Raw genomic sequence first — 17,552 nt, 5'->3', positions numbered from 1 at the left:
GTTATATGAGTTGTTGCCGAAATGACTAATTCAAAAATAAATAAAATTTCAAATCTATGACCTTAAAAACATTAGTTTGGCTTAGTTTTGGAATCATAATTTGAGTTTTAAGTTATATTTTGAGTTTTAAATTTTTGAAATTAGTTTTGAAAATGGAAAATTTGTTTAATTATGAATTTTGAAAATAATTTTAAGAAGAGTTTTGAGTTATATTTTGAGTTTTGAGTTTTTGAATTTTGAGTTATATTTTAAAATTTTTCAAGTTTATTTTTTTTTTAAATTTTTAAAAGTTTTCTTAATTTTATTTTTTTCGGTAAATATTTATTTATTTATTTTAAGGTGTGTTGTATTTACTACATTTGTGTTTTGTATTTTTTTTTAAATATTTTAAATATTTAAAATTTAAGAAATTTCATTTTTTTATTTTAAAAATATAAATTTTATTTTAAATATTTTTTGTATTTTAAATATTTTATTTTATTTTTAAATATTTTTTGATTATTATTTTTTTTTTTTTAATTTTTAAAAAATATGAATCACCCATATATATCAAAATTATTAAAATTTATTTGGCCAAATACTTAAAAAAATAACAAAATATTTTTTTCCAAAAAAAAAAAAGACAAAAATATTTTTCTTCCAAAATAAAAATATTTTTTCAAAAAAATAAAAAATAATTTTAAATAAAAAAATAAAAAAAATATATTTTTTGAATTTTTTTTTGTTTTAAAAATAAAATTTTGAAAAGAGTTTTGAATTTTGAACAGAGTTTTTGAAAAGAATTTTAAGTCTAGGTTTGACATACCCTAAAAAGTCAAAAAGTCACTATCCATATCATCTTATTTAAGTCACATCACCTCTCTATCACACTACTTCAAACCCAATCAATATTTTATAAAAAATCAAAAAGTGTACTTATTTAGAATATCCAAACAACCTCTAAATTGAGATTTGGCTATGAGTTTTGAATTTTTTTGATTGAAATGATTATTTCAAAATTAAACCAAATGCTACCCAAAGATTTCTTTACTTGGTTCGGTTTTTAGAAAAAAATTCTAAAAAAATTAAAAACGAATATGGCGATATAGATTAAAAAAACTAAAAAAACAAGTCAGTGTGTTTGGTTTGAGTTTTTTGAATTGATCTTTTTGAAAATTGGTCTTTTAGTTTTCGTATTCTTTTTTTTTTAGTGAATATTTTTTTAATTTTAAACATTTTTTTTACTTTTTTAGATACACCTTAGTTAGATGTATCTAAAAAGTAAAAAAATTGTGAAAAAATATTTTAAAAAATTAATAAATACATAAAAATATAAAAAATGTACTGAATTTTTGTATTTTTTTTGTATTTTTGGTATTTAGTGAATTTTTAAAAGATTTTTTTTTACAATTTTTTTACTTTTTAAGTGTGTTTATGTTAGGTGTGTTTAAAAAGTAAAAAAATTGCTTAAAATATTAAAAAAATTCAGTAAAAACAAAAAAACACGAAAAATAAGAAAGTAAAATTTTTTGAAAAGTGTTTTCTGAAAAATGAAAACAAACAAGCTTATAATTTTTATATAATTTTATCTTTTGAGAGGCTAAAAATAATTTTTAAGAGTTTAAAAATATTTTTTTAATATTTACTAGTTGTTTGAGAATAGACTACTTTAATAGTTTTTTTTTTTTTTTTTAACTAAAAGATATACAAATAATAAAGAGATGATATGACTCAAATAAAAAAAACAATAAATATATTTTTTTAAATTGTTACCAAACAACCCCTTATTTTTATCAACTGATTTTTTTATTTTTTCAAAAAAATTTATGAAAAATAAATCAAGAAAAATGTTATGAATCCCACCTTACAAATTCCGAATATATTCTGAATAAGAGTGTGTGTGATTGAATTGAATTTATGTAATGTAAAATCTATATGTATAATAAATCTGAATTATAAAATAAGGCAGTGCCTTTGGTCCAGTCCAAGATCGAACTGGACCGTACTGTTGGGCCCGTAAGGGCCCACCACGGGTTCCGTTTTGATAATCTGAACCGTTCAATATGTAGAACTCGTCGAGTACTATATGCCTGTAAAAAATCACGTTGATCGGATATCGATAGCTATGTGAACAAAACAGTTTTTTATCAACCGTTAATTTTTTCACCGTCCATTTTTTTTTATACAAAACTGATTTGATCACATAACTATTAATATCCGATCAAAGTGATTTTTTATAGGCATGTAGTACTCGACGAGTTCTACACATTGAACGGTTCAGATTATCAAAACGGGCCCAAAAAATGGATCCTATAAACTGAACTGGACGGGTTCAATCTTAATCTCAACTTGAAACAAGCTGGACCCATAAAATAATTATTCTTGATAATTTCTGAATAATTAATTCTGGAATAATGTTTGAGAGCCGTAATTTGTGTGGCTCAAATGGCTCAAAACTGTCAAAATGACGTCGTTTTGGCATGTTTTGTGCTCAAAACGACGTCATTTTGGCAGTTTTGAGCCATTTGAGCCACAAAAATTGTGGCTCTCTACCATTGCCCTTAATTCTGAATTTGTAATATTACTCCTAAATAAAAAATGAACAAATTTGCACACAACCCAATGCATGATGGTGTGCTAGTAGTACTCACGTCGAAAATATTCAAAAGTGGTATTTGGGTACCATACATGAAAATAATTTTGAACCATTAGATTTGAATATTTAAATCTTAGCCATTCAAAATCAAAACAAATTAGTTTAAAAAAAAAAAATAATCTGGTATTGTACTGCTCATCTTGTACTCTATTCTCTCTCTACTGTGTTATTTTTTGTTTCTCCTTCTCTCTCTTTATTGTGTTAGGACCCTTGTTTACTCTCTTCTTCTCTCTCTCTATTGTGTGTTAGGGTGTCTACAAACCCTTCTCTCTCACACCCCGTCGCCTCTCGCTGCCTCGATACCGTTGTTCTACCACCACCGGCGCAACCTCGACATTGATTCTCGCCACTCATCGCCTGAAGATCCTTGACAATACAAAAAGCTCTGTTAATGGCTTTCCTTTGATAGGAGAAAGAAGAAAATGGTTTGCTTTTTAAACTTTTTTTTTCCTTTTGATTTTCACACTCGGTTCACAGTGGAGATGCAAACTTCTTTTTATTTAGTTTCATATTTGCCTAGAGTAGTATAATGAGGAGCGAATATGCATATCAAAAAATAAAAATAAAAATAAAAACAAAAAAATAATTGCACAATTCACATAGAATAGGCATTTTGTATTTGTAGGCTCCACAAAATTATCTGCCTTGTTTCTTTGGTAAGATTTGGAAATATCAACTTCAATCATGTGGAAAGTGTTTTTTTTTTTTTTTTTTTGTATTTTTTTGTATTTTTTTTTGATTTTTTTCTTTTTCAAAATCATCTAGAAAGTGAAAGTGTTTTCTTCTTTTTTTTTGGTTCCAGACTATAGACAAAAGTAGATGGGTAAATTGGTTTTAGTTTTTTTGGGTTTCTCTAGTCTCTAAACCTGTTTTCTTGTCATTGATTTTTTTTTGTTCAAAATCAAAGGCAAAAGTAGATAGATAGTTGGCTGCTTTTTTTTTTTTTGGGGGGGGGGAGGGAATTTCTCTGCTTTATAAATTTTTTTTTTTTGATTTTTTTGTTCAACAAAAGTAGATGGTTTTAGCCCCTTCAAAATTGTAGATTTAGCCCCTTCAAATACTCTTGTCAAACATGAAGCATCCTCCACATCTTACTACTAATAAACCAATAATCATGATTTTTTTTTCAATTTTTTAAATATTTCGCATGGCCTCTTAGAATATTTTTTTTTTCCAATTTTTTGTTTGTTTTAAACTAGTCTAACCAACTTAGTTTAATTACTAAAATAATATATAATATATTTATTATTATATAAAATTTTCAGAATTATTGAATCAAATTGAACCGAACCAAACCGAACCGATTTTTATGATTCAGTTTTGATTCAGTATTTAATTACGATTTCAATTTTTCTGAAATTGTAGAAACCGGTTTAGTTATTAATTTATTCCAAATTTGAACTAATTTGATGTGTGAACACTCTGAAGCAAAGTGGGGTTTTTTTTTTCTTCTGATTTTTAGAAAATCTTGGATAGGTAAAAATCATATATATATATATATATATTTTTTTTTTAAATTTATATATGGTATTTTTTTTGGATTTTTAGTGTATGGTTGGAGGTGGAATTTTTTCCCTTAATCCCCAAATCTTTCTAGAATACTAGATATATGATTGTCTCATATGCTTTGGAGTTTGTTTGTTTGTGGATATGAATTTTGTGTTGTCTCATATGCTTTGTTACTTTTTTTTTTTTTTTTTTTTGAGTAAATGGTCCATGGTGGTCCCATTTGTGTTGTTTATGTTTTTTTTTTTCTTTATCATTTGTGCACTTGTTTGTTTTCGGAATGGAGACATGAATTGTTGGCAAATTGTCTCATTGGTGGGTAATGGAGACTTTGACACTTTTTGTTAGATAATAAATAGTTGAGTTTTTCTTATTAATTTCTCGTGGTTATGAATTTTTTGTATTGTCTCGTGCTTTATTGTTTATATTTTTAAAAGTAACATAGTTTATGGTGGTCCCATTTGTGTTTTTTTTTTTTTTTTTTTTTTGTTGGGTCTTATTTCTATTTTTTTTTTTTTTTTTGAAGTAAGATAGTCCATGGTGGTCACATATGTATTACTAGTTTGCTTTGGAGATTGTCTATATGTGGCTATGAATTTTTTGTGTGGTCTCATATGCTTTATTGGTTTTATTTTTCAAATTAAGTACATGTAGTCCCATTTGTGATTTTTTGTTCTGTTACTATTTTTTTTATTTTATTTTAAAGCAAGATAGCCCATGATGGCCCCATTTCTATTACTATTTTTGTTTATAGAAGAATAGAGGGATATGTAGGCTTGATTAATTGTCCTACTAGTGAGTAATTGGGACTGGGTGCTTTTGCTAGACTTGGGTGAGTAATCTGAAAAGTATATATACACAATATTTATAGAATGAAATGAAAGAACACTATAAAAAATTAATGATATTAATAGTATGGTTTAATTGTAATGTTTTAATGTAGGATTAAATTTTCATGGTATGTTTTGGAATTTAAATTTTCATTGTATGCCAGATGTGTGGTATCTACCTACATATTTTTGTGTTGTCTCATATACTTTGTTACTTATTTTTTTAAAGTAAGATGGTTCATGGTGGTCCCATTTGTATTTTTTATGTTCTTTCTTTCTTTCTTTTTCTTTATCATTTATGCACTTTGTTTGTTTTTGGAATTGAGGAACTTGAATGGTTGACAAATTGTCCCATTGGTGGGTAATGGGGACTTTGACACTTTTTGCTAGACAATAAATGGTTGAGTTTTTTTTTTATTAATTTCTCATAGTTATGAATTTTTTGTATTATCTCATTCTTTGTTGTTTATATTTTTAAAAGTAAGATAGTCTATTAAACTTGATGTATTAGTTATTTAAACAACACTTACTACTTAATAAGACTCTACTTATTATTTTATCAGACTTAACTCATTTAAACCAAACTTACTATTCAATGAGACTGTACTTACTACTTTATCAGAATCACACTTACTACTCAATGAGACTCTACTTATTACTTTATCAAACTTGACTTATCAGCAATTTAAACCACACTTACTATTCAATGAGACTGTACTTACTATTTCATCAGAATTGACTTACCACTCATTTAAACCATACCTACTACTCAATACTTGACTTACCACTCATTTAAACTATACTTACTACTCAATAAGACTGTACTTACTTCTTTATCAGACTTGACTTACCACTCATTTGAATTACACTTACTACTCAATGAAACTATCCTTACTACTTTATCAGACTTGACTTACTACTCATTTAAGCCACACTTACTACTCAATAAGATTATACTTATTACTTTATCAAACTTGACTCATCACTCATTGAAACAATACTTACTCAATGAGACTCTACTTACTGCTTTATTAGATTTGACTTATCACTCATTTAAACAATACTTACTCAATGAGACTCTACTTACTACTTTTTTGTTATTGTGTTTAGCTAACCATGACAACTCGGACAACATTGAACTCAGTTTATGAGTTAATACAATTGCTTCAACCATTACAAAAAGAAGCTATCAAATCAATTGGCTTTGAAGGTTTATTAGAGCTAAAATGCACGAGATTGCCACGACAACTCTGTGAATGGTTGGTTGGTTGCTTTGATCATACATCTCGGTGTTTATTCGTTCATGGTAAAAGAATAATTATAACACCATTTGATGTAAGCCACATATTAGGACTTCCTTGTGAGGGATCAATTATAAACGTAAATGGGGACCACACTGATATTGAAGAGTTGTCGAACAAGTATGGTGTTAAGAAGTGTGGTTCTATTTCATTGAGGTCTTTAAGGAATGAGTTGTCTAATATGAAAGTAGACGGGGATGATTTTAAGGGAAGATTTGTATTGTACATTCTAGGTTCTCTTTTATGCCCTACATCGGAGTTGTCAATAAATCGTTGTTTTCTCCATTCCTTGAAAGATATGTCTTCTTTACATAAGTTAAATTGGTCAAAACTCGTCTTAGACTTTTTAGTCGATGGTGTGCGAAAGTACAAGGACAAAGGAGAAGGAAAGGGACAACGAGGAATTCGAGGTTGCTTGTTTTTTCTGATGGTATGTTTCTAAATCATGGTAAACAAATGATTGTCTATTTAGTGCATTCTTGAACTTACTAATCATTATATAACCATATCATGTAGTTATTCTACATTGAGCATGTGACACCTGCTGTGGATTTTGTTAGTCCATGTGCAAGTAGACAAGCACCTCGTTTAGTATATTGGACAGATGAGGTGATTAAAAAGAGAATCTCCATGTTAGAAAAACTTCAATACCAAAACAACAAGAAGGTAATCTTATGTGTTATATAATTTAATTTGTATGCGTGTTGTAATTAAAGAATTCGTTTAACATGTTTGTTATTATTTTCTTAATAGGTTGGTTTTATTGTTGAAGATAATGATGTGAGTGTAGAGCCAAACATAAATGCACGGCTAAGTAATGTTGAAAAAGAAGTGAAAGATTTGAGAGGAGACTTAAATAACTTAGTCGTTGGTGTCAGTCAATCAATAGAATCTGCCAAAGAAGAGATTTTGATAGCAATTGCAAAGGTAGCTAATGGGTTATGGGTTATTGAGAAGGAGAAACACTCTCATGATATCGATTGTCAATTGAAAAATGAAGATATCTTGGATGACAAATGGAGTCCCCCACCTTATGCTTTCCAAGATCGTACGTCTCCTATGGATAAACAACTAAAACAAGAAAATGAGGGATTGCCTAAGATTCCATTAGGTGATCAGTTCACATCGTCCGTATCTCCATTTGCCCCATTTTTTAATGAACATGAGCTACTACCACCAAAGTTACCAAAAGTGATTTTAAAAAGGTCAATTCCAGTAGATGATGGTGCCGAGTCTTCAACAGTTTTGCCTTATCATATGAAGCTTAGGAGGGAAAGCAAACGAAAAAAAAGCAAACATATACTCTCACCCTATGATGTTGAACTTGGCAAGGTAAGATACATTATTATTATTATTATTACTATTATTATTATTATTATTATTATTACTATTTGTTTTGTTTTGTTGTTAGAATTGAAAGTAGTTATTGATTTATTTGTGTTATGTAGAAATATAATATAACAAGTAAACAACTTGACATGTTGCCTAAATATGCACAAGAGGTAATAAATAATATTTGTACACATAAATTTTTTTTTAAAAATAATTCATTACAAATGAACTTAGTCACCGACTGATTTATGTTATACAGGAAACTACAATGAAAAATAAACAAGTTGTTGTGTTTCCTGAACAACATTCGATAAAGGTATACTTATGTTTTCTTATAGAAACTCATTTTTAGGAGAATATTCAATTACATACTTTATGAAAATGTTATTAATTATTGGTTAAAAACAGATTTCTGAGTTGTTGAGTATGCCAACTCCCATGAAAGGATTTGATTTGCCACCGCTTTCAGTTGAGGATAAATTGATAAGAGACTATTTGTTTCATCGTAGTAAATTGGAAAGGTTGTATTTCTTTCAAGAAATATTTTCTTTTATGTTTTATGTATTTATATTGTCACATTGACATGTATCACTTAATTAATATGATAGTGAAATTCTTATTAACTTTGATATTCAACATGGAACGCGCAAAAACATATGGACATTAGATCGTGGTTGTTGGCTTGATGGACAAGTAAGTAGTAAACCATTGCTCAAATGAATTTATAATGTACAAGATAATTGCATTTATTGATGAGTTGTTGTTTCTTAGATATTTACTTTAGTTGCTTTGCAATTTACATTAAAGCAAAAGGATCGTATCCCAGATGCGAAATATCCAGCGTGGTATCTACCTACATATTTTTCGGTAATTTACTTATGCATTTTACAATTAAAAGCATTTGACTACGTAGTTTGTATTATTGATATTTATACTAATTTTTATGAGTTGTAGCAACATATTTTGCAACACAAGGTTCATAAGCCAAACATGCTCAAGTCCTATTTTGGAACAAAACGGTACACGGGAAAAATTGAATCATGTGAAAGGGTATTGATTTGTTATTATCTCACTTTACTTTTGTTTAATATGTTAATGAATATGATAGTGCTGATTATTGATTTAATATAGGTGTACATTCCAATTAATGATGCGGGTGAACATTGGTATATGTGTGTGGTATACATGCGACAACAAGTGGTATATATCCTTGATCCGTATATATCAAGAAGAAGTAGAACTCGGCCAACTCAAGTAAAAAAAGTGGTATACATCCTTGTACAATGTCGTTATTTGTATTTTGTATTGCATGTTTTCCTACTAATTAGTTATGTAAATAACAGGTTGAAGTGTTACATGACTTATTGGGAATTCAGTACAAGAATGCATATACAAATAAAATTACCAAGTTTCCAATTAGAACACTTGAATGGCTTCCACAACAAAGTAATGGCTATGATTGTGGAATGCACGTCATCAAGTATTTTGAATTGGTGCAATTTATTGATTCCGAAGCTTGTTTGCTTCAATTTGACTCGTGCGATGCTAGACAAAGATTAGCACTGGGCTTAGTTCGAGATGCAAACAATAAAATTGGGTCAAGAGTGATAGAATTGGCTTGTGATAGATAATTGTCATGTATCATTGATGTTGTTGCATGTTCATACTTGAATTATGTGAATTTCAACTGAATTTGTTTTGGGGAGGATGTAGAGCAAATGAATTTTAATCGTATGATTTTTGTCGTTTTTTAGTAATTTGAATTTGGATTTGGATTGTACATGGGCAGGGTTTGAATTAATTATGACTTACCACTTTATTATACTTCAATGACTCCACTTACAATTTCATTATTCTTTACTTACCATTTTATTCAACCATACTTACTAGTTAAAAAGACTCTACTTACAAGTTTATTAGACTTAACTTAAACTCAAATAAGCCTCACTTACTACCACTCAAATAAATCCCACTTACTACTTTATTACTCTTTGCTTACTATTTTATTCAATCATACTTACTAGTTAAAAAGACTCTACTTACTAGTTTATTAGACTTAACTTACCACTCAAATAATTCTCACTTACTACCACTCAAATAAATTCCACTTGCTACTTTATTACTCTTTGCTTACTATTTTATTCAATCATACTTACTAGTTAAAAAGACTCTACTTACTAGTTTATTAGACTTAACTTACCACTCAAATAATTCTCACTTACTACCACTCAAATAAATTCCACTTGCTACTTTATTACTCTTTGCTTACTATTTTATTCAATCATACTTACTAGTTAAAAAGACTCTACTTACTAGTTTATTAGACTTAACTTATCACTCAAATAAGCCTCACTTACTACCACTCAAATAAATTCCACTTGCTACTTCATTACTCTTTTCTTACTATTTTATTCAATCATACTTACTAGTTAAAAAGACTTTACTTACTAGTTTATTAGACTTAACTTACCACTCAAATAAGTCTCACTTACTACCACTCAAATAAATTTCACTTACTACTTTATTACTCTTTGCTTATCATGTTATTCAACCATACTTACTACTTAAAAAGACTCTACTTACTAGTTTATTAGACTTTACTACTCAAATAAGTCTCACTTACTACCACTCAAATAAACTCCACTTACTACTTTATTACTCTTTACTTACCATTTTATTCAATCTTACTTACTAGTTAAAAAGACTCTACTTACTAGTTTATTAGACTTAACTTATCACTCAAATAAGCCTCACTTACTACCACTCAAATAAACTCCACTTACTACTTTATTACTCTTTACTTACCATTTTATTCAATCTTACTTACTAGTTAAAAAGACTCTACTTACTAGTTTATTAGACTTAACTTATCACTCAAATAAACTCCACTTACTACTTTATTACTCTTTACTTACCAGTTTATTCAATCTTACTTACTAGTTAAAAAGACTCTACTTACTAGTTTATTAGACTTAACTTACCACTCAAATAAATTATACTCACTACTCTATTACTCTTTGACTATTCACATGTGACTCATATAATTCACATGTGACTACTGAAAATGATTGATCATGACACTAGTACATATGACTATTGACCATTCAAATGATTGAACATGATTGACATGACATTAGTACATATGACTATTCACATGTGACTATTAACCATGATTAAAATAATACTAATAGATCACGTGTGACACCCTTATTTAACCTCACTTGTATACATCACACTTCACTACAAGCCTAAGTACTCAAAATGCCTAAACGAAAATCTAAAAATATTGCATCATCTAGCTCTACATTTAGTCATGGTAGTGATGATGATTTTCAAACGCCTCCAACAATAGGTTCCTATACTGATCCATTAGGAAAGACATGGTATGGAACCAAATGTCACTTCCATAATAAACCTTTTTTCATGCATGATCCATGGCAATCAGATGTGGGTCATGTAATTGTTGGTCATGCATACGATCATCCACCACATGGGGTTAATGTTGACAGAAACAACTTGCAATGGCAAGACCTCTTCGAAAAACGTTGTGAACTTGAGATATATTGTCGATGGCATGGGCTACGGGTTCCAAGGGCACGTTCAGCTGAACTATGCAGAAACAAATCATGTGATGATGCAACAGTCATATCAAGGCTACAGAGAGAGAATACACAGATGCAACGAAGATTGGATAGATTTCATTACATTGAATATGCCAAGAAAAAATCTCATTTTGATTGTGACAATGCTATCACAACAATCATTGAAGATCCATTGCTAGTTTCTGATCCAGACATTTCAGACTTCTCTGATGATAGTGATGATGACTTTGTAAACTATTTGCCAAATAGTTTATGTGTTCGTGGAAAACCATTATGTTGTTACGAACATGGTGAATAAAATCGTAATGGTAATTATTGTGTTGATGAATGGTAAGTAGCATAAGAACAATTAGTAAGCATTGCCTTATAGATATAAGTCATACAACTTTTTACATTTCATTTACTATTCAAATAAACTTTACTTACTACCACTCAAATAAACTCCACTTACTACTTCATTACTCTTGGCTTACCATTTTATTCAATCATACTTACTAGTCAAGAAGACTCTATTTACCAGTTTGTTGGGTTTGACTTTGACTTACCACTCAAATAAACCTCACTTACTACTACTTAAAATAGACTCCACTTACTACATTACTTACCATTACGTTGTTATGAATATGATGAATGAAATCATAGTGGTAAGTATTGTGTTTGAGAATAGTAAAAGTCTTACACTATCATTTGTCTTATACATATAAAAAGTCACATGCCTTATAAATATAAGCCTTACACAAACGAGTAATGTCACACAGAAAATCAAAATATAAGGCTGATTACTTTGATTGTCTCGAAGATTGTTACAATCACTTTGACAAGTCAATTGTCCCTCCTACGACACGGCCATAAATGCTGTCAGGAGTTTCTGAGCATGTACGTACCTACATAATGTAACTAATAATTAATAAATTCTGAAACATAAATTTTGTGAATAAAAGTTAAATAAAAAATTATTACCACAAAGTTAGGATAGATATTGGAATCGCATCCCATTATATTGTAGTCAGTTCCAACAAAAGTAGGGTGCCCATTGGAACCATATCCCATTATATTGTAGTCACTATTAGTAAAAGTAAGGTCGACATTGAAACCATCTTCTTGGTGCAACATGCTTGCCCCTGATACATAAGTATCTTGTGTAGGAAAAGAATCAATATTCTCATTCTATAGTTTTGGACACTTATTCCTCGTATGACCAGTACCTCTGTAACAAAACACATTACACTTAGGATATAAATTTAATTATAATTCAATACACTTACTAGATAAATTAAATTGTTAGATACCTGCAATGACCACATTTTCTTGGCTTTGAAAACTTATCATTTGCAGCAGAACGACTTCCCTTCGTCTTTGTAAAGGGAGGATCACCAACACCAAAATGTAAACATGTCCCTTCAACATTGGCTTTTCCTTTTGTTCCATTTCCTTCAACATGTTGGACATACAAATCTTTCATTCGACATGTTAACTTTGTCACTGCATCCGTAGCTTCTTCGTATCCATTGGTTAAGTGCGAAGCATAATAGCACATCTCAGTACATGCACTTGACAATGCACCGAACTGTGTTGTTTGCGTAACCCATTCTGGAAAAGGGCTCTTACCAAGTAAAGTGGAAGACTTGACATTTTTTGTCCACCTTTGTAATATACAGCTAGAGGGAATTTCTTTCAAATGCTCCATTTTCGTGATTGATACCATATGGGAACATGGAATTCCACATGATTCAAAATACAAACAAGAACATTTCATGGCATGATCACTTGGTCGATATTGTACATTCCATGTGGATTCTGGATGTGTATACATAGACAAATAGTATACGTGAATATCTTCTATATCAGTTTTTCCTGACATAAATAACACTTGCTCGGATTTTATTTGTTCGCGAAATTTGAAAAATATGGCACGAGTAAATATATCAGCTGCATGTCTTTCAATCCTTTTCATACCTGTAGAAAGAATAGGAGTGGTATTCTCAGTTTCGGATTGTGCCTTAGCTTCGTTATGGCGAAGTCTTGCAAGTGCTCTATCATATGCCCTTACAAATTCAAAGAGCCTTAGGCGCACCTTTAGGAATCGATTCAAAAATGCATTTATACTCTCACAACGTTGCGTGCTTTTTGCACCAGCAAAGAAATGTCCATGGAGGTATGCTTCAGCCCATAGAGTACGCTTGCAATATACATCTGCAATCCACTTGTTATTATGAAGGCCATACTTGTCTACAAGGTTCTTCCACTCTAATTCAAACATTTCTTGTGTACATTGCATTGAAATGCATTTTTCAAAGCTATGAAGAAATCCCTCTATGTGGATGTTGGAAAGAGCATTCATTTTAAGATGCCATTTACATAATCGATGTCGAGCAGTAGGCATAACTGTTTTGATTGCTCTACACATGGCCTTATCCCCGTCAGTGATTACGGACAGAGGCATCTTGTGATCCATCGCATCAAGAAATTTCTCTAACACCCATATGTATGTCTCTACTGTCTCGAAAGCTAACAGTGCACACCCAAAAACAGTCGTTTGAAAGTGGTTGCTCACACCTTGTAGTATCACAAAAGGTTTGTTGTACGCATTTGTCCGATACGTAGTATCAAACATCAAGACATCACCAAAATACAGATAATCTGTTCAAGATTCACCATCAGTCCAAAACAAATTATTTAATCGATTTTCTTCATCTACATCATATTTATAATAAAACATTGGATCTTGCTCTTCTTTACCACATAAGTAAGCCAAAGCACCTTCTGCGTCACCATCGACAACTTGCACTCTACGCTCAGTCCCAAAATGGTTGTACATGTCCTTCTGTATGAACCTAACATTCTCATAACCACCTGCTTGTTGTGCAGCAAAGTCCATAATGTGACTTGTCCTCATACCAATATGATGCATTGCATTGCCTTGTGCCTTGTCGGCACTCGTAACATTCCGGTGTGAGCGAAGAAATTGAACACCAAGAGGCCCTATCATGGAATGATTGTGCTCCTTGAAAAATTCATTCACTTCATATTTGGAAGTACTCCGATTGTATTTGATACGAAAACAAGCACGGCAACCAACTCTAGTTAATTGTTTTGGTTCTCTTTTACGTTCTTCAACCTCAAGGTATTTGGATTGTCTATATCCTTCTTTTGAACATACCCAACTCCTTGATATAACCATATTATTCTTGTCCTTATACAATTGATCCCTTCGAATACTAAAGCCTTTCACCTTAGCATACGAATTATAAAATCTTTCTCCGTTTTCTTATGAATCAAATGTCATTTCAAACACATCCTTTTCAGTTAATTCATCTAGACGCTTAATATCTCTTTCGGTTGGAATATTATTAGAATTGACGATATTATCTTCGTTATGAATATTATACTCACCATCATTACCGTCATCATCAACTAGTTCATATATAATGTTATTCTTGTTTTGCTCAGTGTTGTCTTCCATCTGCAATAAGCATAAACAAATTAATTAAGAAAAAGCAAGTAAAAAATGGTAAGTAAAATACTAGGTGGTAAAATAGATGGTAAGTGGTAAGTTGAGTCACAAAGAGTTGCTATTAGAATGAGAATGAATGGCAAGTGTTGTGTTTTTGAATGATAATTAAACTCATTTAAATCACACTTACTACTCAATGAGACTGTACTTACTACTTTATCAGAATTACACTTACTACTCAATGGGACTCTACTTACTACTTTATCAAACTTGACTTATCATCCATTTAAACCACACTTACTAGTCAATGAGACTGTACTTACTATTTCATCAGACTTGACTCACCACTCATTTAAACCATACTTACTACTTTATTAGACTTGACTTACCGCTCATTTGAATCACATTTACTATTCAATGAGACTTTATTTACTACTTTATCAAACTTGACTTATCAGTCATTTAAACAACACTTATTACTTAATAAGACTTTACTTATTATTTTATCAGACTTAACTCATTTAAACCACACTTACTACTCAATGAGACTGTACTTACTACTCTATCAGAATTACACTTACTACTCAATGGGACTCTACTTACTACTTTATCAAACTTGACTTATCATCCATTTAAACCACACTTACTAGTTAATGAGACTGTACTTACTATTTCATCAGACTTGACTCACCACTCATTTAAACCATACTTACTACTTTATTAGACTTGACTTACCGCTTATTTGAATCACATTTACTATTCAATGAGACTCTACTTACTACTTTATCAAACTTGACTTATCAGTCATTTAAACAACACTTACTACTTAATAAGACTTTACTTATTATTTTATCAGACTTAACTCATTTAAACCACACTTACTACTCAATGAGACTATACTTACTACTCTATCAGAATTACACTTACTACTCAATGGGACTCTACTTACTACTTTATCAAACTTGACTTATCATCCATTTAAACCACACTTACTAGTCATGAGACTGTACTTACTATTTCATCAGACTTGACTCACCACTCATTTAAACCATACTTACTACTTTATTAGACTTGACTTACCGCTCATTTGAATCACATTTACTATTTAATGAGACTCTACTTACTACTTTATCAAACTTGACTTATCAGTCATTTAAACAACACTTACTACTTAATAAGACTTTACTTATTATTTTATCAGATTTAACTCATTTAAACCACACTTACTACTCAATGAGACTATACTTACTACTCTATCAGAATTACACTTACTACTCAATGAGACTCTACTTACTACTTTATCAAACTTGACTTATCAACCATTTAAACCACACTTACTAGTCAATGAGACTGTACTTACTATTTTATCAGACTTGACTTACCACTTATTTAAACCATACCTACTACTCAATATTTGGCTTACAACTCATTTAAACCATACTTACTACTTTATTAGACTTGACTTACCACTCATTTGAATTACACTCACTACTCAATGAGACTATCCTTACTACTTTATCAAACTTGATTTACTACTCATTTAAGCCACACTTACTACTCAATAAGATTATACTTACTACTTTATCAAGCTTGACTTATCACTCATTTAAACAATACTTACTCAATGAGACTCTACTTACTGCTTTATTAGACTTGACTTATCAATCATTTAAACTAAATTTAAGACTACATTTACTATTTCATCAAACTTGATTTTTTTTTCTTACCACTTGAATCTCAAAATTTTTCTTTTAACTAACTGAAATATTATTCCAACGAAACATAAAAATTTATAAATTCAAAATATAATGGAAGTGAAAGTAAAAAGAGAGAAACTTACCTAAGAAGTTCCAAATCAACAACAATTTTATCTTAAAATCTCCGAAAGTTTTAGAAATGAACATCCTTGACTTATCAATCATTTAAACTAAACTTAAGACTACATTTACTACTTCATCAAACTTGATTTTTTTTTTCCCTTACTACTTGAATCTCATAATTTTTCTTTTAATTAGGTGAAATGTTGTTCCAACAAAACATAAAAATTTATAAATTCAAAATATAATGGAAGTGAAAGTAAAAAGAGATAGACTTACCTAAGGAGTTCCAAATCAACAACAATTTTATCTTAAAATCTTCGAAAATGTTAGAAATGAACATCAAATTTTGTTTATGGAATCCTCAAATGAATTTGAAATTTTTCTATATTTTGTTAATCATATTTCTCATTAATTGCATTTATTGTGGTAGATAAAAAAGATACTAGGTTTCATTTATTGCCATTCATTGCCATTAAGTACATAAATAAAAAAAAATCATATTCCATAAAATGTAAAAAATTATAATAAAATTTATAAATTTCATATTTATTTTGTATATATATATATATATTTTTTGTTTGCATTCTAGTTTATAAATTTTATATTTATTTTAGAGGTTAGGTGCATTTTATTAATGTTTGAATGGTAAGTGTAGTTATGTGAAATAATTACAACTATATCAAGTAGTAAATGTGTTTTGTTGTTGTAATAAATTGAAAAACACTCATTTAAACCATACTTACTATTTTATCAGACTTACTTACCACTCATTTAAACCACATTTACTACTCAATGAGACTCTACTTATTATTTTATCAGACTTGACTTACTACACATTTAAATAACACTTACTACTCAATGAGACTCTACTCACTACTTTATTAAACTTGACTCATCACTTAAATAACACTTACTACTCAATTAGACTCTACTTATTACTTTATCAAACTTGACTCATCATTTAAACAATACTTACTACTCAATGGGACTCTACTTACTATTTTAGTAGACTTGATTAATTAATTATTTAAACTAAACTTAAGATTGCACTTACTATTTCATCAAATTTGAT

The 17,552-nt window shown here is 29.7% G+C and overlaps 2 protein-coding genes and 1 long non-coding RNA gene across 3 annotated transcripts; 2 read left to right on the top strand and 1 right to left on the bottom strand.

The window, feature by feature from the left end:
- The first annotated feature begins 6,087 nt into the window (after positions 1-6,087).
- On the top strand, positions 6,088-7,689 carry LOC145791388 (uncharacterized). The gene is made up of 4 exons (XM_082871740.1): positions 6,088-6,702; positions 6,789-6,938; positions 7,026-7,604; positions 7,684-7,689. Exons 1-4 carry the CDS (start codon positions 6,088-6,090, stop codon positions 7,687-7,689), a joined length of 1,350 nt encoding a protein of 449 aa, XP_082727866.1.
- Positions 7,690-8,386: 697 nt separating this feature from the next.
- On the top strand, positions 8,387-9,009 carry LOC145790100 (uncharacterized). Its single transcript, XR_014328741.1, has 4 exons — positions 8,387-8,471; positions 8,559-8,654; positions 8,736-8,870; positions 8,948-9,009. It is a non-coding gene; the product is annotated as an uncharacterized LOC145790100 (long non-coding RNA).
- A 3,006-nt stretch (positions 9,010-12,015) lies between these two features.
- Positions 12,016-14,387, bottom strand: LOC114267468 (protein FAR1-RELATED SEQUENCE 5-like). Its single transcript, XM_082871739.1, has 4 exons — positions 13,946-14,387; positions 12,506-13,846; positions 12,167-12,327; positions 12,016-12,090 (listed from the first exon to the last, which is right to left on the bottom strand). The coding sequence occupies exons 1-4, from the start codon at positions 14,385-14,387 to the stop codon at positions 12,016-12,018; spliced, it is 2,019 nt and encodes a 672-aa protein (XP_082727865.1).
- Between the last annotated feature and the right edge of the window lie 3,165 nt (positions 14,388-17,552).

This window comes from Camellia sinensis, chromosome 5, assembly GCF_055761805.1.
Source record: "Camellia sinensis isolate YWXY chromosome 5, ASM5576180v1, whole genome shotgun sequence".
Lineage (NCBI taxonomy): Eukaryota > Viridiplantae > Streptophyta > Magnoliopsida > Ericales > Theaceae > Camellia > Camellia sinensis.
The sequence above is the reverse complement of the archived record's forward strand: the minus strand, read 5'-3'. Positions and strand labels throughout refer to the sequence as shown.

Coding starts and splice junctions, on each gene's coding strand:
- LOC145791388 (XM_082871740.1), top strand. CDS start 6,088: ATGACAACTCGGACAACATTGAACTCAGTTTATGAGTTAATACAATTG. Junction 6,703..6,788: donor GTTGCTTGTTTTTTCTGATG/GTATGTTTCTAA, acceptor CATATCATGTAG/TTATTCTACATTGAGCATGT. Junction 6,939..7,025: donor AATACCAAAACAACAAGAAG/GTAATCTTATGT, acceptor TTTTCTTAATAG/GTTGGTTTTATTGTTGAAGA.
- LOC114267468 (XM_082871739.1), bottom strand. CDS start 14,387: ATGGTTATATCAAGGAGTTGGGTATGTTCAAAAGAAGGATATAGACAA. Junction 13,847..13,945: donor TGCTTTGGCTTACTTATGTG/GTAAAGAAGAGC, acceptor AATCTTGAACAG/ATTATCTGTATTTTGGTGAT. Junction 12,091..12,166: donor ATATCTATCCTAACTTTGTG/GTAATAATTTTT, acceptor TACATTATGTAG/GTACGTACATGCTCAGAAAC.